This window comes from Pagrus major, chromosome 17, assembly GCF_040436345.1.
Source record: "Pagrus major chromosome 17, Pma_NU_1.0".
Classification (NCBI taxonomy): Eukaryota; Metazoa; Chordata; class Actinopteri; order Spariformes; family Sparidae; genus Pagrus; species Pagrus major.
This window is the reverse complement of record NC_133231.1, coordinates 21,378,497-21,402,420: the sequence shown is the minus strand read 5'-3', so window position 1 is coordinate 21,402,420 and position 23,924 is coordinate 21,378,497. Positions and strand designations below refer to the sequence as shown.

At 39.4% G+C, this 23,924-nt stretch overlaps 4 protein-coding genes across 6 annotated transcripts; 2 read left to right on the top strand and 2 right to left on the bottom strand.

Moving 5' to 3' along the window:
* The first annotated feature begins 1,599 nt into the window (after positions 1–1,599).
* Positions 1,600–5,366, top strand: tlr21 (toll-like receptor 21). Its single transcript, XM_073486188.1, has one exon. It carries the CDS (start codon positions 1,667–1,669, stop codon positions 4,604–4,606), a length of 2,940 nt encoding a protein of 979 aa, XP_073342289.1. The 5' UTR covers positions 1,600–1,666; the 3' UTR covers positions 4,607–5,366.
* Positions 5,367–6,059: 693 nt separating this feature from the next.
* On the bottom strand, positions 6,060–11,224 carry prr19 (proline rich 19). Its single transcript, XM_073485866.1, has 4 exons — positions 11,088–11,224; positions 8,517–9,703; positions 7,278–7,417; positions 6,060–6,768 (listed from the first exon to the last, which is right to left on the bottom strand). Exons 1-4 carry the CDS (start codon positions 11,144–11,146, stop codon positions 6,127–6,129), a joined length of 2,028 nt encoding a protein of 675 aa, XP_073341967.1. The 5' UTR covers positions 11,147–11,224; the 3' UTR covers positions 6,060–6,126.
* On the top strand, positions 10,971–14,979 carry pafah1b3 (platelet-activating factor acetylhydrolase, isoform Ib, gamma subunit). 3 transcript variants are annotated; one of them, XM_073485867.1, is made up of 6 exons: positions 10,971–11,227; positions 11,776–11,869; positions 12,374–12,463; positions 12,608–12,724; positions 12,895–13,017; positions 13,439–14,979. In XM_073485867.1, the coding sequence occupies exons 2-6, from the start codon at positions 11,789–11,791 to the stop codon at positions 13,697–13,699; spliced, it is 672 nt and encodes a 223-aa protein (XP_073341968.1). In that variant the 5' UTR covers positions 10,971–11,227; positions 11,776–11,788; the 3' UTR covers positions 13,700–14,979. The 3 variants fall into 3 exon arrangements, with proteins under 3 accessions (XP_073341968.1, XP_073341969.1, XP_073341970.1); XM_073485868.1 differs by lacking the exon at positions 10,971–11,227 and adding an exon at positions 11,411–11,467; XM_073485869.1 differs by lacking the exon at positions 10,971–11,227 and having other exon boundaries at positions 11,484–11,869.
* A 2,401-nt stretch (positions 14,980–17,380) lies between these two features.
* Positions 17,381–23,894, bottom strand: LOC141012657 (cell adhesion molecule CEACAM5-like). The gene is made up of 8 exons (XM_073486184.1): positions 23,637–23,894; positions 22,684–22,959; positions 21,496–21,747; positions 21,103–21,378; positions 20,735–20,986; positions 19,294–19,581; positions 18,808–19,059; positions 17,381–18,083 (listed from the first exon to the last, which is right to left on the bottom strand). The coding sequence occupies exons 1-8, from the start codon at positions 23,878–23,880 to the stop codon at positions 17,995–17,997; spliced, it is 1,929 nt and encodes a 642-aa protein (XP_073342285.1). The 5' UTR covers positions 23,881–23,894; the 3' UTR covers positions 17,381–17,994.
* Between the last annotated feature and the right edge of the window lie 30 nt (positions 23,895–23,924).

Here is a 23,924-nt window from a genome sequence, read left to right as displayed (position 1 = left end):
AGATTTTATGAAAATGACTTCTCACAGGGTATATATTGTTGTTTTCCATTTTTTAGACTAAAATTACCTGGATTAAGTTGAAACGTAGGAAATGAGAAAATGCTTGTGACAGAGAATGTAAAAGGATCGTTTCGGAAGTCTCCCTCACTGTGCTGATGCCGCTATGACTCACACAGGGATTACCACATAATGTTGCCATAATTTAGTCAGCTAAACGTCTCTACTGTTGTTGCACATTTCTGCAACGGTTAACTCAGTGCAGGCCAAACCTTTTTCTGTTTTTCTAACAATTTCAACCCTTTCATGGCATGATTTTAACAAGATACGATTAGGAAAATCATTGCAGTGCAAGAGTAGAAAGATACTAAAAAAAAGAAAAGACTCAAAATAAATAATATTAAATAGGATAGAAATACTATATACAATAGATGGATCTCTGTGGACATTTACATGTGCAGTGTTCATGTAAATGTGCAATGTTCCTGAGGTAAACATACAGTATATACTCTCAGGCAGACTGTTTGTATATACATGTGCAATATCTGTCATTTTAACTAAGTGGTGAATGATTTGAGTCTTACTGGATTAGCAGGTGCTGTGGTGTTGAGCAGTCTGATGGCTGATGGTATGAAAGAGCCCCCCGTGCGCTTTGAGGCACGTGGATTTAATCAATTGAAAAAAATGTCAGGACGACGAACATGAGTGAAAAGGGATATGAAAACATCACAAGAGGAACTCAGTTATCCCACTTCATGATTCAGATTTCTCTGGAAACAAAACTACCTCAGGACTACAGGATGCTTTGACCTGAGACTAATACACAAACCTGGTGAAACCTGGTTTGGTTCTTTCAACACTATTATAAAAACAGGACCAGTTTAATTTTAAAGCACTTCATAAATAAAAAATTTTAAAAAATGGCTGTATTTGATAAACGTTTAAACATTTATTTTTATCAAGTAGTGCTTCGGGTTGTATAGAGCCAACTTACAGTATATATCTGCCTATCACAGATGTATCGGTATTGGTGTGTATATGTTGCCCGATATGCACCGCTATTAAAACTCTGCAGATAAAGATGCTCGGGGTAATTCAAAATTGCTAAATTCCCTGTGAAATTTACTGTTTCTGGACACTTATCTAATTTTGGACAGATAGTTTTTTATTAATTGTAAAAATATGCTCTCTCCATTACATATCTTTGTGTTTCATAACCACATTTTGAGGATCATTGCAAAAAACGTGTGTATATCGTCTGATATATCAATACTGGAGTTTTTTACTTCCTAATATCAGCAAAGAAAGTAAATGTTAGAAATGTTTTTTTTTATTTTTCTAATTCTATATATATCCACCTATGATTATCAATTCCATATATAATTTAAGGTATGAAAACAGGACTCACGTATACAATACAAGTGCTGATATGGTTATTGTGGTAGCAGTCATGTATTAGTTTAGTTCTGCTTAGAAAGTAGGAAGCCAGGTTTGAACTTTTGTAACTTCAAACATGTGATTTGTGAATAGTCGTGCTCTCTGTCCTCAGATTCAACTGATGAAAAACCCCGGGACATTATTAGCAGACATTTGCAGCATATTCAAATCAACGAAGATGCTAATGAAAGAGGTTTAAAGAACAGCTTCTCTGGACTGCAACAAGAGAAAAATGGGAAGTCTAACTCATCTGTTGTTGTCAGTGACAATCGCCCTTGGTGCTGTTGAACTTATCAGCGGCTACAGCTTTCAAAACTGCATTGAAGTCCCATTCTCCCATGGAAAAAGTTTCAAGTGCATTCGTCGAAAGAGCAAGAACATGTCGGCTCTAATACAAGACCTGCCGCCATCTGCCATCAATCTCACCATCACCATTAATCCTGTGAGGCACGTTCCCAAGAAGAGCTTTGTCCATCTACCAAACCTTCAACACCTCAGAATAGATCATAATAACTTGACGACCGTTGACCAATTTGCTTTCCAAGAACTGAATCATCTCAAGTCTCTAAATATGTCCTTTAACAGCATATCAGAGCTCAACCCTTCTGTGTTTAAGGACCTGGGCAACCTCACCTTTCTCTCGCTGACAAAAAACAGTCTAAAGCAGCTCCCTGAGGGCATTTTCTCCAATGTTCTCAATCTCAGAACTTTAATCATGAGGCAAAACTTTCTGATGAATTTCTCAGGGATTGCTGTGTCTGTGTCACATCTAAAACACCTGACCATGCTAGATCTTTGCTTTAACAATTTCACTTCTCTTAACCACTCAAACGTGTCACTACCCGAATCCCTTACTACGTTATACATATGCCGAAATAATCTGCTTACATTGGAATGTAAACATTCGTTTTTCAGGTTCATCCAGGTGCTAGATTTGTCATACAATTCTGTTCTCCCTGCGAAGGCTTTTCAAGGAGTGGATTTAAGCCATATCAACTATCTGCGTTTGCGTTCAAGTGTCAAGATAGTAGAGTTTTTAAACATCAGCAACATCCGTGTAAATCATGTTGATTTCTCAGGCACAAGTCTAAAAAATGACACCCTACTCATTGAGCTATGCAGATTATTGAGAAAGGTGAAATGGATTAAAAATTTGAATCTGGATAGTAATGGGATTAGGAATCTAACAAATCACACACTGCACTACTGTCCTGAAATCACAGGGGCTTTGAATCTATCACGCAACAACCTAAAAAGCATAGGTTGTCTCAAGTTTCTCCGGAGGCACACACATATAAAAGGCGTCAGTGTAGAGCATAACCATCTCACCTCCCTCCCGTCCTGTAAAAAACATTCGGTTTATTTCAACGATCTGGAAGAGCTGAGCTATCGTTACAACCGCATCCTCTCAGTCAACTCTTATGCTTTCTATCATACACCAAATCTCAAGATGCTAAAACTTAACATAAACACGATTGCATTTCTCGATCGTAAAGCTCTCAAAGGGCTACAAAGGCTCGAGACACTTCGTCTGGACAATAACCTCTTAACAGATTTGTACAATAACACCTTTGAAGATCTTTTCAACCTGCAAACTCTTAACCTGCGCAACAATCGTATTGCTGTCATTTTTAATGGGACCTTCCTCAGTCTCAGGAATCTGACTATACTGGACCTAGGAGGTAACAAGATCACTCATATTCAGCCATCTGGCCTTGATGGTCTGAAAAGTCTGTCCAAATTCTATCTAGATGGAAACAATCTCAAGGAGATTGACGCTTCCTTCCATAGTGTATTTCAAGACACACTAACAACGCTGGATTTACAACGCAATCAGTTTTGCTTCCTCCAAGAGGACATCTCCTATTCACCATTTATGAATCTCAGCCAACTCAGTGATCTCAAATTGGATGGGCAGCAGCCTCATGGCCTCTATATTTTACCCCGCAATTTATTCCGTGGCCTCCACTCACTGAAATCTCTGTATCTCACCAACAATGAGATCTCTAATCTTTCTCCTGATGTCTTCAATGATCTGACGGGTTTAAAATTCCTCACACTCGATAACTGCTGTGTTGGGGTGGCACAACTACAACCAGGAGTCTTTAAAAATCTAAGAAATTTGACCAAATTGGCTTTAGAAAACATGAGAATGCAGAACTTTTCGGAAGAGGTTTTTAGGAATCTCACACAGTTAAGCCAACTGCAGCTCAACCACAATGCGATACAGAGCATTACTGTCCATGCACTAGAAAGTTTACCTAAACTCAGCTACCTTGACATCCGTGGTTCTTCTTTAAGCTGCACTTGCAAGAACACCTTGCTGAAAAACTGGACAGTGAATAACACAAAGGTCCAGGTGGTCTATCTCTACAATCTGCCGTGCCCACACGATCCAAAACAAAAATTCTACAACTTTGATACCAAAGTTTGTTACATAGATCTAGGAGAGTACCTGTTCCTTAGCACAGCACTTGTGATCTTTCTGTTCACAGTCATTCCTTTACTTTATGTCAAGCTCTACTGGAAAATGAAGTACAGCTACTATGTTTTCCGCTCCTGGTTTGGTGAGAAGTGGCGCAGACTCAGAGAGGAGGAGGAAAATTGCAAATACGATGCATTCCTTTCCTATAATTCCTCTGATGAACAGTGGGTCATGGAACAGTTGCTGCCCAACCTGGAGGGAAATGGATCGTCTTTTAAACTTTGCCTGCATCACAGGGACTTCGAGCCAGGACGTTATATTGTGGACAACATCGTCTCTGCTGTTTATGGCAGCCGTAAAACTATTTGTGTGGTGAGCAGGAATTTCTTAAGAAGTGAATGGTGTTCTCTGGAAATCCAACTGGCCAGCTACAGATTGTTCGATGAGCTCCGGGATGTTCTCCTGCTGGTGTTTCTGGAGCCAATCTCTGAGAGGCAGCTGTCGTCCTATCACCGCATGAGGAAAGTGATGTTGAAAAAGACTTATCTGCAGTGGCCTGGCCCAGACTGCACTGACCCAACGCAGGCCCAAGAACTGTTTTGGAATCAGCTACGTAGGGCAATAAGAACAGGGAGCAGACTTGAAACTGAAGAAGATTACACGAGTGAAGGTCGTGCAACTGAAGGCAATGACAGTGAACATTGTGAGACTTATACATCAGATGAAAACTTCTATGCGCTACCTTAAAGAGATTTGACATTTTATATAGGTTTGCTGAGGCAAACCTCTCAGTATGTTAAATAAGTAATCATACTCTCTGCTCTGGGGAAAGGGTCATGGATATACGGTGTAAATTTGTAGTGTTGTAGTGTGTTGCCATGTAAGACTTATAACATCATTTATACAAGCATGAATCAGAAATGTAATTTAATATCTTATGCTCAGTTTAATTGTGTATTTAGTGATGCTTGATATTTCATCTCTCTATTGCACAACTGTACAAATGTGTTTCCTTGCATTTAAATGTAGCCCACATACACAACAAAAGATCAAATAGCTTTCACAATCGCACACGCTTGGCTAAAAATTCTTGGTCTGTAAAGAATTTCCCATTATAGCACCTGTGTTAATGAAGATACTGCACTTGTTAATATACAGTTCTGCATATTAAAAAAAATGCTCCAAGGATGCAAATGATACATAATTGTGCGTTTCTATATGTCAGCAGAAATGGGACAAAATTATAAATGTTAGCTTGCGGCAGTTATTGCTATTACTTTTCAAGGGGCATTATGGTATTTTAAACCAGAGCACAATATTAAATATTTTAATGTGTAAATGACTGATACGGAAAATAGTTTTGGAATCGGTTCAGTAGATTGCCTGACCCGGCAGCCTCTAAACAGTAATTTTATCATTATAATACTTCATCCAGAGTCCACAGAAACCAAATAAAACTCACCAAAACCTTCTTGCTTCATCTTTCCGCTGCCCAAAATACAACCAACTCTGGTTTGGTCAAAATAAACCTTCAATTCAACACATTAGATTTGAAACTATTCTGACTCTACATGCCATCCCTCTGACTCCTCTACTGCTATTTTTACTTCTAGCTCGGTGGATTAAGGGTTTGTTTGGACCAAACCAGAGTTGGTGATTGTTGGAACAGTAGAAAGATGAATCAAAATTGTTGAAGAATGAGTATTATTTTGTTTCTGTCGACTCTGATTTGAAGTGTGTTTTATGATAATAAAATTACTATTTCTGTAAATGGAATCTGGTGGATTTGGCAAGGGCGATGAAGCAGCTGTACCTGGTTAAACAAACAAGGATGTACTCTATAACAAGAAGGTCTGTCTCAGAAGATATCCTTTCCGTAATGTTGTAGACACCAAGAAAAACAATTAGAGCCTGTCAGTGGCAAAAATAAACACTTTTAGGTAACTCACTTTGAGGATCAAAGTTGCCCTCAAGGAATATGTTACAGCCAGTGCAGTCTATGTCGTGACAGCTGAGGTGATCTAATTGACCGATTCCAAAACTTTTTAAAAACCCATTAGACGTTTCCACACCAAAATATGTAAACATATTTCTAAACAAAGTTTTTAAAATACCAGAACTACCCTTTAATACAGTGTTTTCAATAAAATATGGGCACACAACACATATCTTTGCTAACTGTGAAGAAAAAGTCTTGATGCTGTGAATTAAGAGTATTGTATTTTTAACGAAAGACATGTTCACAGTCTGCAGAGCTTCACCACACATTAGTACAGTCTCATAGGAGGGAAGGACCAGTGCTCAGGGCTCGGCAAAGAAGAAAGGGGAGGTGCTGGGTCTCTGTCAAGCATGTGCGATGGGGGGTAATGCATCATGTCAGTGTGGTGGGGCCTGAGGGGAAGGCAAGCTGGAGGATGACTGAACTGGCTGAAAGGCTGGAAGTGGTTGAGCTGCTGAGGATGGTAAGTTTGGGCAGAGAAGGAGGGAGCAAAAGAGTATCGGTCGATTTCAAATGGGTCTTGGTCCGGGGGAAAGTACACTGGGTCTGCTAAACGTCTATCTTGTAGCTGTGCTTGATAAGGAATGAAAGGCTGGGTGTTGGTGTCACTGTACTGAAACCTGCCACTCCTCCCTGCAGCCACTCTGGTGTGGTTCATAAAGCTGTTTTCAAATGAACCAAACACAACAGGCTCTTTGGTCTGCGGCCTGTCGATTCTGTCTTCCCAGCACTGAGATTCTGAGGCTTTTTCCCTCCAGCATGAGGTGGAAGAGGGAGCGAACAAATGATCAGTGGCTGAAACTCCAGAGGGCTCAAAGTCCATGCAGAACTGAGGAGAGCGAGAAGGTCTGAGGATATCATCCGAAAGGCCTACAGAAGTCTCCCCAGGGCTTGTCAACCATTCAGCAGTCTTCACACGAAAACCAGAAAACATTTTAGTAAAAATGAGTAACGAAATCATAAATTATCTAAGGATTACTGAAGGAAGGATAACAGGTAGGCCAAATGTGAAATTAACTTAAAGCTACAACAAGGACCTTCCATTTTTTGTTGATTCTAGCGGCCGCTTTAGATAACAAAGTGGACCTAGGTATGAAACAAAGTAAACTTCAAAAAGTAAACTTTGTTTCAGTGCCGCACCTTCTTTGTAGCTACTTTCCCCAGCCTGAGAGACTCCTCAATTCATTCTCAGAACCTAATTTTATGATTTATCCAACCCAGATATCTGACCCGATGACAGGCATTAAGAGTAACTAGAATTATTATACAGAAATAGCCAATCTTCTTGCTGATGGTCTTGTTTGCTTATGTAGGTCATATAGAGGGATCAGTATTAAATTTGGGCTGTTACATAACCAGTTACAAGTTCCTTGTTGTATGTTTACGTAAGAGAGCAGCAGAGTAAACTTGACTTCTTACCTGTCTGAGGTTGTGGTGTAGCTGTGGACTGGACTTACAGTTAAAATGCCTACTTCTCATCTGTTTGAAAGATGTGGTTTTGTGCTTGTCAAAACGTGGCTGACTGCCATTGTCTGCTTGAAATGCTGTTGGGAATGCACCTGAAAAGAAGGATATATAACTGAACAGCTGCCCACAAACTGTGATGTATGCAGTGCTTACTACTGCTTTTTTGAAAACAAGAAATGTATTTTATGAATCCATGTAGCTGTGCTTAGCATTCTGTCAAAAGCCACTTTAAAAAGGACAAGTTCACCATTTTCCAAGTCTGTCTTAAAACAGTACTCTGGTGTGCATATGTACATTAGGCTTGCCGCGTTGTCGACATTTTCTCACTAGCTCATTAGCTTGAGACCTCACTGGTCTTAATCGGTACACCAGGCATTTTTACCTGAAAAGACGCTCATTATCTGTAGAGCGCCATGTTAATTTACTGCTTATGCAGACAGAACATTTCCTACTGTTGCTGCAACACATTGAAAGCATTTAACAGTGGATCAGTTTGAAATATGTCAGAGAGTTGTTTTATACAGTCTGTGGGAATACAAATCCTACAAAAAGTGAACAAATCCTCTGCCATCATTGTGTCGATCAACTCTCCTCACTCTGTCCTGTGACTCTGCTGCTGGCACTGAAGAGCAGAGGAGTGTGTAACTGTAATGTACGTCGTCTGATTAAGTATTGGTTAAAAAGCAGAACGATGGCAAGTAATATAATTGGTGTATCCCTGAACACCGGCTAACACCTAATGTACATGCAAACATTATTCCTTGTGTTCATACAGGTCATTAAGAGATCCCTTCCTAATGTGCTTTAAATGTGCTGTAAGTAATGAGGGACAAAATCCACAGTCCTGGATTTGTACAAATTGTATTCCAAATGAAGGAATCTTTAAATGGCCAGTATGAACCGGAGAAATGATTACAGTGAGTAATATCTGTTTCACCTGACTATTGTTTGCAGACAGACTTCAAAAACTGTGAAACTATCCCTAAAATCACCGTGATAGCACTTATGTCACTGATCTTGGTACTATGCAGTGGGCCCAATTTCTGTTTGTATCGTGCATGCACATGAGGACATCACTGACAGCTGGTGGTGATAATACGCAAAAATAAACGCAGTAATGCTCCAACAGAATGGAAGAAGGAGGAAGACTGCAAGCTAGTAAACACAGATATAAACAATGAATGTGCCTACCTGTGGGAAAGAGCTCATTTTCATCTACCATGGTTGGCTGCTGATCCTGGACCTCCTTTGCGGGATTAGCACCAAAGCTGAGGCATCGCTGCACCTTGAGGAGGTTCCCCTTAAGATGGGGTCCATGCCTCTCCTGTAGAGCTTTCAGCAGCGCCTCCCTGCACTCAGTCACCAGGCTTCTCCCTGTCAGAAGAGGGAACTGCAGGCAATCACACAAACTCGCTGCCACTGCACTGACAGACTTAAATACACTGTCTGGATCGAGTCTTCTGTGCTGTATGTCGAAGCTGTCGGCAGTGGGGGAGCTGGAGAGCTGAACTGGGCTTTGGCAGACATGATGAGCTTGTGTTTGGTGGACAGGAGACTCCGAGTTCTTTGGTGTGTGCTCCAGAGTGGAAACCATGTGTCCCTCTTCCTTCTTGTTCAGGGCATTCACATTTTCTGTGTTAACAGTGGGAGCCAGCTGTTTAGATGAGTTGATGGTTTTAAAACTTCCAGATGAAATACCAAGTTTTTGCTTTGGTCTCTGCCCTGGTGTAAGATCTGATCCCTGACTGAATTTCTTCTCTTTCTCCAGGCAATCATCATTGGCCTTCGTTGCCGGGCCTGCTTTATTTTCAGATGGCATAACCTCACCAGTATCAGCACCCAACAAATCATTAGTGGAGAGAGGAGAAGGAATGTGAGATGTTAAAGATGGGTTTGAATCTTTCTTCTGCTTACTTAACAGGCGTTCAATGTCGATAGATTTCACTTCATGGTTGAATAAGCCTTGGTGTCCTATCAGTCGACTGTCTGTGATGATACTGGGCTCCTGTGAAGTAGGGACGACATTTGGAAATCGTGCATCTCTCCTTGAAGGACAATAAGAGCTACTATGACAGCAGTTATGTCGATGCACCATGTCTTTGCTGGTTTGGCGACGGCAGTGATGGTGATATGATTTGAACTTTGAGGCTTCTTTCCCACCACCTCTCATCTGACTCCTCTCCTTGCGGCTCTTCAGTCGCTTCATTTTGTGCTGCCCATCCGTCGTACTATGAGGGTTGAAACATTTGCAGTCTGCAGTGGATGTGTTCACTGAACAACAGTTTTTATCTGTTGTTTTTAACTGCCTGTTGAAAACATTTAAGGGCTTTCCTTTGTCTGGTAGAGTCCCGCAAATGCGGCTCATATTGCACTGGATTCTGTAGAAAGATAACTGTGGTTAGTCATATGTAAGTGAGATGATAGGAAACAGAAAAAAGAGAGTTGGATAACCTCTACAGCAGTCCTATTCAACCACTTCTTTAGTAGGGCCAAATTTTAAAAAGTGCAGTTCCCAAGGGGGAGACTTTTACATCCTCTATGTCTGACCTGTAAAACTTGTTAAAACAATGCACTTTTTATTTTTTTTCTCAGCTTTGTATATAAGTTTTTACGATTGTAAAATAAACGTTATATATACAAATGGGAAGGAGTAGGCTGTCATAAATTCCCTCTGCTTAAACAGCATGGGTTCAAACTTTTAAATGAAAAAAAGTCTTTTTGTGCTTAGCAACAGACATAACTAACACATGGGCCAATTAGTCAGTTTGTTTATTTAGTTCGTTTATGCATAAAATTCAGTCAATGAAAATCTTTCTCTTCTGATTAAAATTCCTTGGCCAAAACTACATAATGCACCTTTAACAAAATGATCAAAGGGCTGGAATGAGATTGCTCAAGGGCCGCATTCGGACCACAGACCACCAGTTGAATAGGTCTGCTCTACAGGATGCTGTTGAACCTCAATGACCTCAACTCTATGATTAGATTATCAAGAAAAATACTAACATTTCAATGGCAATGGCTGAATCTACATGTCAATCATCTGGGCTTGCGACTTTGATCATACAGATGGTGATGTTTTATCAGTGCATGCCAAATTTATTTTTCTCAACAGTTCATGACAATTTGAACATTGGGAATTCATGCAAGATAGTGCAATCTCTGCTGTGGATAGTTTAGCAGAGACAGACAATGGTTGAATGTACACTGAAACACTCATTTTACATGACTATTATTATGCTTATGTTATATTCATATAAAACAATCCACTTAGTATCACAATATTGATGGTGGTCTGATTTACTTCTCAGCTGATTAAAAACCAACCTGTATACAGGCCCATTTTCACCCAGTGTGCCTCGATTATATCAGAGTGGGCTGAAAATTAAACAAACAAATATACAGCTTCCAAATATTATCAGGGCTTTTCTCTCAGCCCTCCTTAAAGACTAAAAACAACCACATGTTGTAGGACTGTGACAACATCCAAGCAAATGCGCCCCCTGCGGTTAGAGACAAGTGACATTTGGATTCAGGATTACTGGCTGTTGGCTACTAGCTTGTTAGGCTGTTAGCCAACAGGTGACCTTAACGTCAACCACCAGGTGCACTTTAACTTCAAGCACACGTGTTTGGAGTTATTCAGCTGCAACTGCAACGAAACATGGTCACTAAGCTTAACTTTAAGCACGTGTCATGCGAGACAAACAAAAGAAACAATTTTAAAGAAACCCAAAATCATTATTTGTCAACTTGGCTTACCGTAATTGTCCGCAGTCGCGTCTTTGCTGCATGTAAAATGTGTCGTTGCTCGGCAACATGACGCAGACGTGATTATCTGCGCAGCACCAACGCTCACGAACACCGCAGAGCGGGACGAATCCACTTACACAGACGAGGGGGTAAAACTGTCTAATCTTTTATATTATTTTTCACTTAAACAATGATCCATTGTCATATTCTTCATATGATTGCTTCTTAAATTCACCGTTAAACACATAGTTTCAATAAAATATCGGTCGATTCTAAAAATACAGGAAAACCGATCACTTGTTCCCCATGGAGAAAAATGGTACTTGCAACTACAGTGAAAATTTACTTCCTGAAGCTGAATTGGGAGATGACGATTTTTTGATTTTATGGTAGCCTATGTTTAGTTATATCTCTAAATGTAGCCGCTCTACAAAGCTAAACCTTTTTCTCCTTTTGTACATTGTATACTTGCATGGTTCAACGTTAAATAGCAATCTGTGTTACAAGTGTGTGACCGGTATCTCTCAGTTAGACTATACATCTATGTTGTGTTTCAGCAAGTAAGCTAGCTACTGTGGCTAATTTCTCCAACCACCTTGGGTTAAGCTGGCAATTATAGCTATTGGCGGTTGACTTATTGGTTTGTTTTCGTTGTTAAAAGTACCAAATAGCCTACGTGACTGCTTTCCCAACACAGATAGAGCCAAGTCATGAGTGCAGACGACTTAAACCCAGCCGCCACACCCACTCCCTGTGAAGACATCCAAGGAGATGGACGATGGATGTCTATGGTGTGTGAAATAACCTCATTATTTTGAGTTTTCTGTGACTTGTTTCCCGGGTTTTACATAGCTAAAGCATAACAGCAGCCATGCATTGTCAAGTTTTCAAGGTCTGCATTGTCTCTAATATTACTTATTTTTAATTTAAGTGAACAAAGCAGATTAATAATTAATTAATTAATTGTCATTTATTTTGATGGCATATAACTGTACAGACAGTCATAATCCGGATAGATCATTCTTTGAATGATATTTTTTGTAGTTGTTTTTCCATCAGATTTACATGGGAATATGCACAGATCTGTGATTCACTAATAAAATCTTTTTAAATCTACTATTCAAGCTCATATCTCACAATTCACATGTTTAATAATATATGAAAAACAAAGGGCACTTTTTTCAATGTGTTTCTCATGTAAACACACCTTCAAGAATAGCATGTGATGCTGCGTTTTGTGGGATGCTTAATACTTTATAAAAACAAAGTTAATCTTTTCCTTTTCCTCTTTATAGCACAACCGCTTTGTGTCTGACAGCAAAGACAAAGAACCTGAAGTCCTGTTTGTAGGAGACTCTCTTGTTCAGCTCATGCACCAGTTTGGGGTAAAACATAGATCACACACTTTCCTACGTCGAATTGTGTCCACAGTGTTTGATATCTAGTCTTGTACTCATAAAAATCCATGCACATCTTCAAATTCTGTGACCTTATGACTCAACATGTGGACACTTTGTTGTTCTCTGCAGATATGGCGACAGCTGTTCTCTCCTCTCCATGCCCTCAATTTTGGGGTGGGTGGTGATGCAACACAACATGTGCTGTGGAGACTGAGCAACGGTGAACTGGATAACATCAGCCCAAAGGTCCAAATCACAGCCAAAAATAGAGAACACGATCATGCTTGTTTATTCACACAGTAGACTTATTGTTCTTAACTCTGTGATAAAATCCAAATTCCAGGTACAGTATAATGACCCAGAACTATCAATGACATGTGTCCAGTCATGAATTCCTTTCTCTTTTGTTGCTGTAGGTCGTAGTGCTGTGGATAGGCACTAACAATCACGGTCACACCGCTGAACAGATCTGTGAAGGTATCATGGCTATTGTCCAAGTCATCAAGAACAAGCTGCCCCAAGCCCGGACACTCATACTTGTAGGTTTTTCTCTGATGTATTCTTTGATATGATTGCTTGCATGTCTGTCTGGAAATGATAAATGAAGTTCATACAACCATTAAACTACATAGTGATGTCACCCCTATTAGTTCAATCTCCGCTCTGTGTGGTAAGGTAAACAAGAGACATTTGAACTCAGTGTAGGAGTTTGTTGAAAAGGGATTTAGATTGTGTGTGAATGTTTTGGCGGTATGCCACTTTTCACACTCCATTTAAAAAGGCTTTACTTGTTTGGAAGAGAGCTGAGAGTGAACTGAATGTGAACTTGCTATGTGCTTGGTTGAGTTTCAACTGACGTGGGTGAGTAGGTAATGTCTGAACTCCCTTTTTCATTTTGTTTTTAGAAATATTACAAAAATACTAAGTAACATCAGTCACATCCATAAATCTGTTTTCTAGGGTATTCTGCCCAGGGGTAAATCGCCAAACCCTCTGCGGGAGCGTAACGCCAAGGTGAACAAACTGGTCCAGGAGGCCGTGTCGTCCCTCCCCCATGCCTCTTTCCTCAATGTGGACCCAGGTTTCGTCCACTCCAATGGTAGCATCTCCCATCAGGACATGTATGATTACCTTCATCTGACTCCTCAGGGCTACCAGGCTGTGTGCGACCCACTGCACGCCCATCTCAAGTCCATGCTAGATAAGCCTGCTGAGAACTGAGCAGCCATGGTGCGAACTTACACTACCACAGTGGTCCTCATCCCTGTGCCCAGAGAGCATCTCACTCAGCTTATTAACTCCTTAAATAATGGATAGAATCAATTTAAGAGCTAAGAGCTGCTCACGTTATTTGTGTAAGTCCTCTTAATGGCCAGGGTTGGTGACCACTGTTACAGACAATGGGACCATAAAGTCTTTTGTGTTTATGATACAGTCAGAAATTAAATGTGCAGTGCTATAGAGAGACAAAGTCTTGCCTCAATTCCCGGTAAGAATCCGTTCCACTAGCCTTTGGCTCTTACATTTGATTATTTGATTTCTCTGCCACATAATACAGGTGACGAATATGATGAGGAGAACTCGCTATCTATCATCCATGAGAGTAACTACATGTGATAGGATGACACTAGAAGACAGTTATATATAAATAAATCCAGATGTGCAGCAGTTATGAATAAAACGTTTAAAAAGATGCAGCATTTTTTTACTCTCTTGCTGTAGGTCAAAACATTATTTGCTGCACCCATTAAACAAGTTATTTATAACTGTGCTCCAGATGTCATCCCTTCAGCTCTCATGGGACTGTCATGCCTAATTTACCTTGGAATATGAACAGATATCTGCTTTTTTCCAACACCGTCTATGACAAAATACACTGTCCGTCTGAGGTTACATGAACAGGAAGTCCCTGGAAAAGGTTGAAAGACTGGTGCTTTAGTCACCAGAATATGTTTGGTAAAAAAAATTGAGATACTAGAACTGTCCTTACCGGGAAATTGCTGTGATTTGTCATTTTGGTTTCTCAGTTTCACCAAGTTCCACAAGTTACATTTACTTGGCGATAGCTTTATTTTCTCTGTTGTGATGTCTTATGTTTTTTGTAAATGTTAATTTGAACAACCAAATGTTTTTGATTGACCAATGCTGTCCGTTTGCTTTTTATCCTGTCACATCGTCGTCTCATTATTGTCCTGTACCTTTTCGCTTCACCTACTGTAACAGCAGCACTTCTTGACATGACAAGCTGTGTTTTGTTGCAAACATAAATCTTTTCAAGTTTTTTGTGAAGTTGTACACATGTATCCAAAGTTGCTTGTGCTTCAAGTTTAATCTCATCTGCAACATAATGGCCCGTCAGACCTACTAAAAAGGCTTTACTTCACACTAAAATGCTTCTGAGACTCTTGGATAAGGATTGTGCTCCAGAACTTGAATTATGCCTCCGGATGGCTGATTGTGTAAGTGATGAAAGAATGCATTAAATACGAAAAACAAGACGCTATCAGTGTCCTTTAGTTGATTGATCTGATCATATCAGTGCTGATACAGAGTCTGAGGCATTGATAGCCACTGATGCAGTGATTCATTTTTATGCCTCAAGACTGATCACTTACCCGGTTCGCCAAGAGTACACATACACATATTAGGCCTGGAAGAGATTTATTGCTTTTGGTTGACTGGTTTTGTTCCTTTCTCACAGAAGTGGAGAGGTTCATTTCTGTAACTTGAGGAGGGTGGACAAGTCTTGCTTTGCTCTAGGCCTGTGCCCAGCTTTGTTAAGATCAGTACAAGACAGATACTTTTTCCAGCATTCTTCACACAATACAATACCTCATACTTACCATTTTGGCTGATTATAGCAAGCATGATCTTACATGTGACAGTGTTGAGACGACTGACATTTAGCACCCATAATTGTGATTGATTGTAAGCCTGGAAGGAATTTATTATTTACAACATGCATTGGAAATGAAACATAAGCAGGGAGTTCAATGAGCATTAATATCCTTTTTATATCTCAGTTTCCTTGCATGTTTAATGAGTGTAAAAGTATACTGAAGACATACTTGATGTCAGGTTTAATGAGTAAGAAAAAGGATAAAGGGCAAATGTGTATGTGACACATTTAACCATTCAAAGTAAAATCATAATAACTAGACTGTGAGAAAAGTTTCAACTTGAGACTTAAAAACATGGGACCATATGGCATTCAAAGGCTCTCATGCATGTCATGTGGGTCCCTCACTTTCTCACAACAATGATCCATTACTCAAATCCACAACCAGGTATTTTGGCAAAGGTCTATATTTCTTATAATTCACATCCACCCACTGTAAAGGTGCTAGTTGGGCAAGGCATGCTCCATAAAACTGAGTCAACAACGGCCTTAGTTTCAGATGTCAACACCATCCTTTATAAGGAGGCTCAACAACAGCCATTTTACTCCCTCACTGGGACTGAAGTTAGTGTGCATGCAGGACTTCATTCCCTGGACTTATTGTTTTGTACAACATGGGATCAAGAATGTTTTTGCTGCTGGTTCTTGGACTGCTTATTTTTACCGATCACAGCCAAGGTATTGTAAACTTTATCCAAATAAGATGATTTTTTTTTGTAAGTTTACATCTTGTGTTTTATTCTGTGATTTTCTTTTCAAAGGTCTTCCTGAGACCCATGAGCAATCCTTGATTGCCAACACATTCACTGATGGTACGTGAGATTATTGTTTAAAAACTAATTTTCACAAGATCGGTGCATCAATATTTATCAAGTTTTTTTAACATTAAGGGGCACTTTGTAACTTTTTCTCAACCTTTATTCTTGAACTGTAGGACCTCTAGACGGACAATTGGCTCTTCTTTTAACTCAAAAATATACGCCTGTTTTTCTCTAATATTTACACATATGACTTTCAAGTATGTTCGGGAAGTTTAAGACTTGATTTTTAAACCCTTCACTTCTCCTCTAGTTGGACAGAATTAGGATTAAATTGGCCTTAAACTCCCGTAGGCTGAGCCTGGCCCGAGCTCTTGCAAACTTTAAACTTTAAAAAATTGCATAGTGCACCTTTAATTTAATCTAAATCTTCATCTTCATCTTGTTGTTATTCCTTTATTTTTATGTTTAAAATATCAATTGTTTTCTAGCCCCTGACACTGGAAAACCACTGACTGTTGCAAATGCAATCAACACTCCAAGACAGCACAACAGACTGTGCAACTGTAAAGGTGAAAGCAGCATTATTAAAGTTATGCAGTAAACAAATTACACATTCGGTTAGCGTCTACTCAGATTATATGTAAGATGAGCCTCAGTATTGGCAGAGTGCATCATCCTCAGCCATTCTGCTCTTTTGTCTCGGTGTATTTGGGTCACCCAGGAAAGGAAAGAGAGACGGCGAGTCCACGCTGCCTTTGTCAGGAGTCTGCCAGACGCAAAAACAAGCTTCAGAAATGTGAGTGGATTCATAATATGATGAAGTTAAGCAACCAGTAAAAAGTGAGATAAGAAAAGGACTCCTTGAAAGTGTTATAGTGATATTGATTTTAAAAATACTTTGGAAAGAAAACTCAATCTGTTTTTTTCTTCTAACCCTATTGCTTCACCTGTCTCGATTTCTTCAAACCCAAAGTGAAAAGATGGTGCCAGAGGAAAGAAAACAAGAATCTGAAGATATGCAGAAAGGGCAGGAATGTCGTCTCCAGTGTCCCCCTATGAACAACACTGAGAAGGACTCATAATATATGTGTGATGTTCATGCAGTAATCACTGTAATACATATTCCTTTGTATACACGATATATTTCTTATTAAAGAGCAAATGTTTTGCAAAAAAAAGTTGTCACGAATTAGCACAAAGACAGTGTATCCTCCTCAATAAAGTCCCAACAAAATTGATTGTGTTGATTTTTTATTGATTAACAAAAAAAATACCATAAATCAAAGCATGATAAGACTTATGTTTACTTACAGTTCTAATATTATCACACACAAAAGAAAAAGTACAGGTGATCAGAATGAAGAATTGCAATTAATAGCAAAAGAGTATGAAGGTATTTCGAAAGAATACAGTTGCATTGTTTCCTCTTGTTAAACTTTGGAAATATTTCTTATTAAGGGCCTAAACAACAGCCACCACAGTAACTACTTTTACTTGCTAATAATGATAAGATTTAACATAAAAAACTAAACAGGTAGTGCAATCATAATAATTATAATGACATTTGTCCCTCCAATGTCAGTGTACATGTGACTATTCAGTATTGCACATAAATCTCATCTCATCTCAAATGTAATTCAATTAAAGGAAATATCAAACAAAAACTGAAATCAAAGACTGTCGCACTTCAACATTCACATTCTTCTTTGCCTTTCCAGTAAAACACACAAGAATTGTTAACACGGCATCAAAATATTGACTATACAGTCCCTTCCCTTTTATTTTACACTAAGATTATTGACTGGAGAGGGAGCAAGAGGCATTTCAGCCACACTGGATCTCTCAGTGAAGAGGACTCAGTCGAACAGCACAGTGGCCGACAAAGCAAACAGACCCATCAACATCAGACTGCCTTGGGATGGGATGTGGAGGGCGGAGGCATGACCTGAGAGGGAGAGAGAGATGGAAATAAAGACCGATAAAGAAACATGTCTGTTGTTCTTAAGTGAGAAGAAAGTTACATTTAGTAGGCAACAATATGAGATATCTTTAATTTTATGGCAGTTATTCTGGGTAGAGATTCAACAATAAGTCGATTAATCGATTAGTTGGTCGAAAGAAAAAATTAATTGCCAAATGTTTAGAAAATTGATAAATTTCTCAAGCAAAAATGTAAAAAAAAAAATGCTTGTTCTAGCTTCTTAAATGTAAAAATTTGCTGATTTTCTTGAAGAGACTTTGGGTTTTGGATGGTGGGTTGGACAAAAGAAGCAATTTGAAGACATGACTGCAGGCTCTGAGAAATTATGACAAGAATGTTTCACAGTTTTTTGACATTTTATAGACTAAATGATTGTGAAAATTATCCCCTTAATCAATAATAAATAATTCTTAGACTCAGCCCATTGTCGGCAAAATTATTTATGAGGATGTAGTTCAAATATTCCACTGTATAAAGCCAACAATTACTTTTCCAAAACAAATCAAACAAAAGAAATACTAATTTTGAAATGATCCTATTCAAGTTTTGCATCGTATTTCAACCATATTTTGCTTGTGAGCTCATCTGATATCACACACTTTTTTGAAGACCATTAAAGAACCTATTATGGAGATTCTGTAGTGACCGCGTCAACAATAAGGAGAGAGGAGGAGTAAGGCTCACTCACCGAAAGTGAATGCTTTGGTCTTGTACATGGTGATATTGGTCACAGGGTTCCTAGCCTTACATGTGTAGTTCCATTCACTGCCTTTCTGCGGAATGAAAGTGATTTCCGAGCCAGTCGTTTCAGGTAAAGACTTATTGTTAACGAACCAGTAGAAATCACATTCTGGCCGTGAATCAGCATAGCATTTCAGAGACACCAAGGAGCCAACTATTAATGACTCTGGACCCAAGATTTTCACACTCAGAGGGCCATCTGCAGACAGACAGAGACAGAAATGGTCAGAAAAAATGATGAGTATTGTGGCACACATCTATCTATCTATCTATCTATCTATCTATCTATCTATCTATATATATATATATATATATATATATATATTTATATATATATATGTACTGTATATGCACTGAATTCTTAAAAACGAGTAACAATGAACTGAATGAGTTTGAAATAAAAACACCCTCCATTGTTTCCTACAACACTCACAGTTCACCAGCAGCATGTACGGGGGGCTACCAAGCACGGCAGCTTTATTGATGGCAACACATTTATACGTTCCGTCATTGTAGAGTGTCACTGGAGTGAGGTGCAGCGTGTTGTTTTGAATGTGGTAGGACATGTTTGCTTTCTCCATGGAAGTGTTCATGTTGAGGTACATGTTGTCCTTCATCCAGGAGATCTTGTCGTAAGGCCCAGTGACCTCACAAGTGAGAGTGAAGTTTTCATTGTTTATTGGGATTGTGTTGTTTCGGATCATCACTGACGTTATAGCCTCTGTGGACACAAAACATAGTAGAAATTAGTATTTGGTCATTTATACAGTCAAGCTGCATACATGTTAAACTTGAGTAGTGATGTGCGATACCACTGCTGTCGCCAATAGTAATACAATACCAATACAGATATAGATTAAACCTGTTATCTTTTCCGGAAATTGATGTAAAATTATCCTAAAACACCTGTCCCAGTCTAGCCCAATACATATTCAAGGCTGTTGTTGAACCATTTGGAGTACAGGCATGGGTTTGGGCTCTTTTGAAAGGTTACAGTCTGAATAGTCAGAAGCTTTGTAATTGCATTGCTCTACAGGAATTTGAACTGAATATCTCGCCTGAATTTTTTAATGCAAAGCTAAGCCTGCAGATGACCTTGAACTGGCCCTATTAGCTGGAGAGCACAATGGGTCCACATTATAAAGCCTTACATGGTCTAAGTTCAACAATCACTGAAAATGAACACTTAACACAAACACAAACACAATTGTTTTTCTAAGGAAATATCCAGATGCCTGGTAAAAAGAAAGTGCTGTTTTTGTGACCTCAAAATACCCCTGCTTGAGAGTTGCATTAAGCTTTAAGTAATAAGAGAGCAAAGAGCAAAATGCATACAATTATATAAACATAATCATAATTTCAAAGTTTTGGCGTTAGAAAACCCATTTAAACTATATATTGCTGGTTTTGAATATATATGATGCTCTATCTATATGATCTATAATCAAATGGCTGTTGTATATGTGGCTCAGGAGAGAAGGGAGGGAACAAAGGGATGGAGAGATGGTAGTGGCACCTTTCTTCTCCTCTCCTTCAGGCTGCCGCTGCATTACCTCATCATATTCTGTACTGTCATCACATTTAAGATGCTTAACAAGGCTTGTGGTGTTGCCATGGTACCTCAAAGTCTTCCCATACACATACACATCACATACAGAGTCGCCTCTGCGCTGAGAACTGAAAAAGCTCCACACTTAACGCATTTATAGAGACGTAGTTAGCATAGAGTTGATAGAGTAGTTACTTTGTAATGTGTCCCTCTTGAGATCTCAATCTTTTACTATGTAAATTGATCTTAGAAGAGTAACGTTTGGGATAGGATGTATCTATATTTCTCTATCAATCTGCACAATGCTATACTTGAGTTTTCTTACCAATGACCGTGAGCATCTTGGAGTTTGAGCTGTTCTTCCCGGTCACATAATTGGAGGCCATACAGGTGTATACCCCACTCATATTTAAAGACAAGGGGCCAAGTGTAAGCATTGAAGTATTGGCCACCTCGGAGCCATTGATCCACCAGCTGAAATGACTGGGGGGCATCGACTTGGCAGAGCAGTTGAAGACAGCGGTTCGTCCTGTCTCGGCATAAGCTGGCCCATAAATGATGGGTGTTTCTGGTCCAACTGCAACAGCAAAGGACACGGTAGTGTGTATTTATTCCAATAACTTAGGATGATGTACACTTTAAAATTCTCTGTTTAAAATATTCAGTGACATAAATCCTTTAAAAATTACTCACAGTTCACCAGGAGCTTGTAAGGAGGACTGGTCATGTTCCCAACGGCATTAATAGCCTTACACTGGTAGTATCCAGTATCACTGTACTCCAGTGGTTTGAAGGTGACTGTCTTGTTATGCATGGAGAAAACAGTTGTGCCATCTTCATGCAGCGGCTCATAATTTTTCATCCAGTACACATGGTCAGCAGGTCCGGTCACATTGCATGTTAGATTATAGTAATTACCTTCTATGGCAGGATTCATGGGTGCTTCTAACTGTACATCTGTGATAGGATCTGAGAACAAAGCAAAAATCCACAACAGTTATTTAAATCCCTCCTGATCCACCTTTCCAGTTTGTACACAGGAGACACTATTTGATAAAAACTTAAAAGTAGCCATCCAAGTCTCACCAACAACAGTAAGCATCGTGTACGCAGTGCTGTTCATGCCAGTGACGTTGTTGGAGGCCATGCAGACGTATTTCCCGCTCATGTCTTTGGTAAGAGGAGGTGTGTAATACTTCGACATATTGGCCACTACAGAACCATTGAAGAACCATTTGTAGGTGCTGGGAGGGTGTGAGGCTGAGTGGCAGCTGAGTGTGACATTGTCTCCTGTCTTTGCTGCATTTGGACCCATGATAGTTGGCATATACGGTCCATCTAAACACAAGGAAATTACCTTAAACCACCTTCATTGAAAACGTGTTCACATGACTGTCAACACATTCATACAATGCAGAAAAGTACATTAATGAAGATAACCTTTGGATAACCTGAGACCAACAATGTGATATTTAGTTCATTTTAGTTAGTGCTGAAGCCTCATGTGATTCCTCCTTAGTTAATGATTGCCTCTATCCCCATCACATCTTTTTATGTCAGACATTTAAGATCAAGAATACATTTATAATGTTTCTGCTTTTTGTGTATGCAACCTGGTATCCCCCCAAAGCGTGTAATGGACCTACAACATATGAAAAATCCTTGTTGACTTTCAAAATAAAGGTACCAAAACTACTCAGGTTTAGACACTGAAATTACAACACTGATTATTGGTTTAGCAATAATCAGTTTCTCAGGTGAAAGTCCTGTGTTTGACCTTCCAATCCACCCTGACATTCTTGCTTTGTAGACTGTATTTGTCTTTTACTCCTGTCATTACCGCCCCCTGCTGGTACTGCACTTTCATACACCCATGTGCTTTTAATGCCAGGTGAGGCAATCCATGACACTCACACACCAGCCTCTTGTGGATCGCTGGGTCTATTACATGCCTTGGTGTGAGACTGAGCTGATGAATCCACATCAGACCTATCCAACTGGCAACCTGGGGCCAGTGCATAAACAACCTACGATTAAAAAGGTGCCTTGTTTTTTCCTGTACTTGTGTATATACAATGTTTGTTTTTGTTTTGTTTTTTAATTGTGAAAAATAAGTGCAAAAATCCATTTGTTTGCACTTATCTTTTTTTTTTTTTTTTTTTAATCTGGCCCTTCTGAAAAAGTCGTGGAATGGGCCTAATCTACAGTATTTGATGTGCAAAATATGTCATAACCAGAGAAAAGAAAGAGAGAAGGAGAGATTCAAATACTTACAGTTGACTTCCACCATGAAGGGGCTGCTGGTCATGTTGCTCACATAATTAAAAGCCTGGCACTTATAATATCCATTATCTGACTTTTGGACTGGGTCGAGAGTCAGTGTCTTGTTTCCATTGCTGAAGTCTGTTGTATTGTCGGCATAAATAAGATTACCGTTCTTCCACCACTGAATTCTGTCCACAGATCCAACCACCTCACAATGCATGGTGAACGACTCGTGAAGTATCGCTGGTCCACCTGTGTGATTCACCACGACTGATGCAAGTGGGTCTAAAGGACGAGAAAGGTAATTGAGTAATTTACATTCACACATGTGAGTTGAGTGAAAATGGCAAATGTGACTGTAAAATTAGTTGCTGACATTTTGAGAAATATACTTGCTTTTTTGAAAGTTAGATGGGAAGATCAATACCACTCTCATATCGTTCAGTTATATGTGTATGAAGCTACAGCCAGTAGCCAGTTAGCTTAGCTTAGCATAAAGATTGGAAACAGCTAGCCTGACTCACCCTGACGGTAACAAAGCACACTAGCACCTCTAAATCTCACTTATTACTACATTATATCTCATGTCAACATTTCAGGAAGTCACTGTGCCCAGACAGGAAATAGTCTGCCACATAATCCCTACAAAACCACATCTTTGTTTTTACACTCACACGCACAAAATTTAGCATATTAATTAATGAGCTTTAGAGGTGGATTTTGTTTTCTTTGGACAGAGCCAGGCTAGATCTTTTTCCTGGATTCCAGTCTTAATGCTAAGCTAAACTAACCAGTTGCAGGCTGGTGGTAGCAATCCTCCAATCTAAGGCTTAGCAAGACAGCAAATAAGCCTATTCTCCAAAATGTGAAATAATTTCTTTAAAATAGTGTGTCTTTGCAGAGATAATAATATAAAAGAAGCACAAAAATAAATCTCCAAAATACTTCAAATCCAACCTTACCCAAAACCCTGATCATTGCACTTGTGCTGGCGAATCTGGATGTGACTGTGTTGTGAAGTAGGCATTGGTAATTTCCTGAGTTCTTCTCTACAACTCTCTCTAGTTTTAGCTGTGGGCCAGAATGATTTAGGTACACCCCATCAAACATCCACTGGATCTTCGCTGAAGGTTTGGACTCAGCTGAGCATGTCAGCGTGATGTTAGTTCCTGTTCTGTGGATGTACGTCATGGGCATGATCGTCATTGTTACGTTACTTGGACCAACTGGTGAAGCAACAAGAGAGAAAT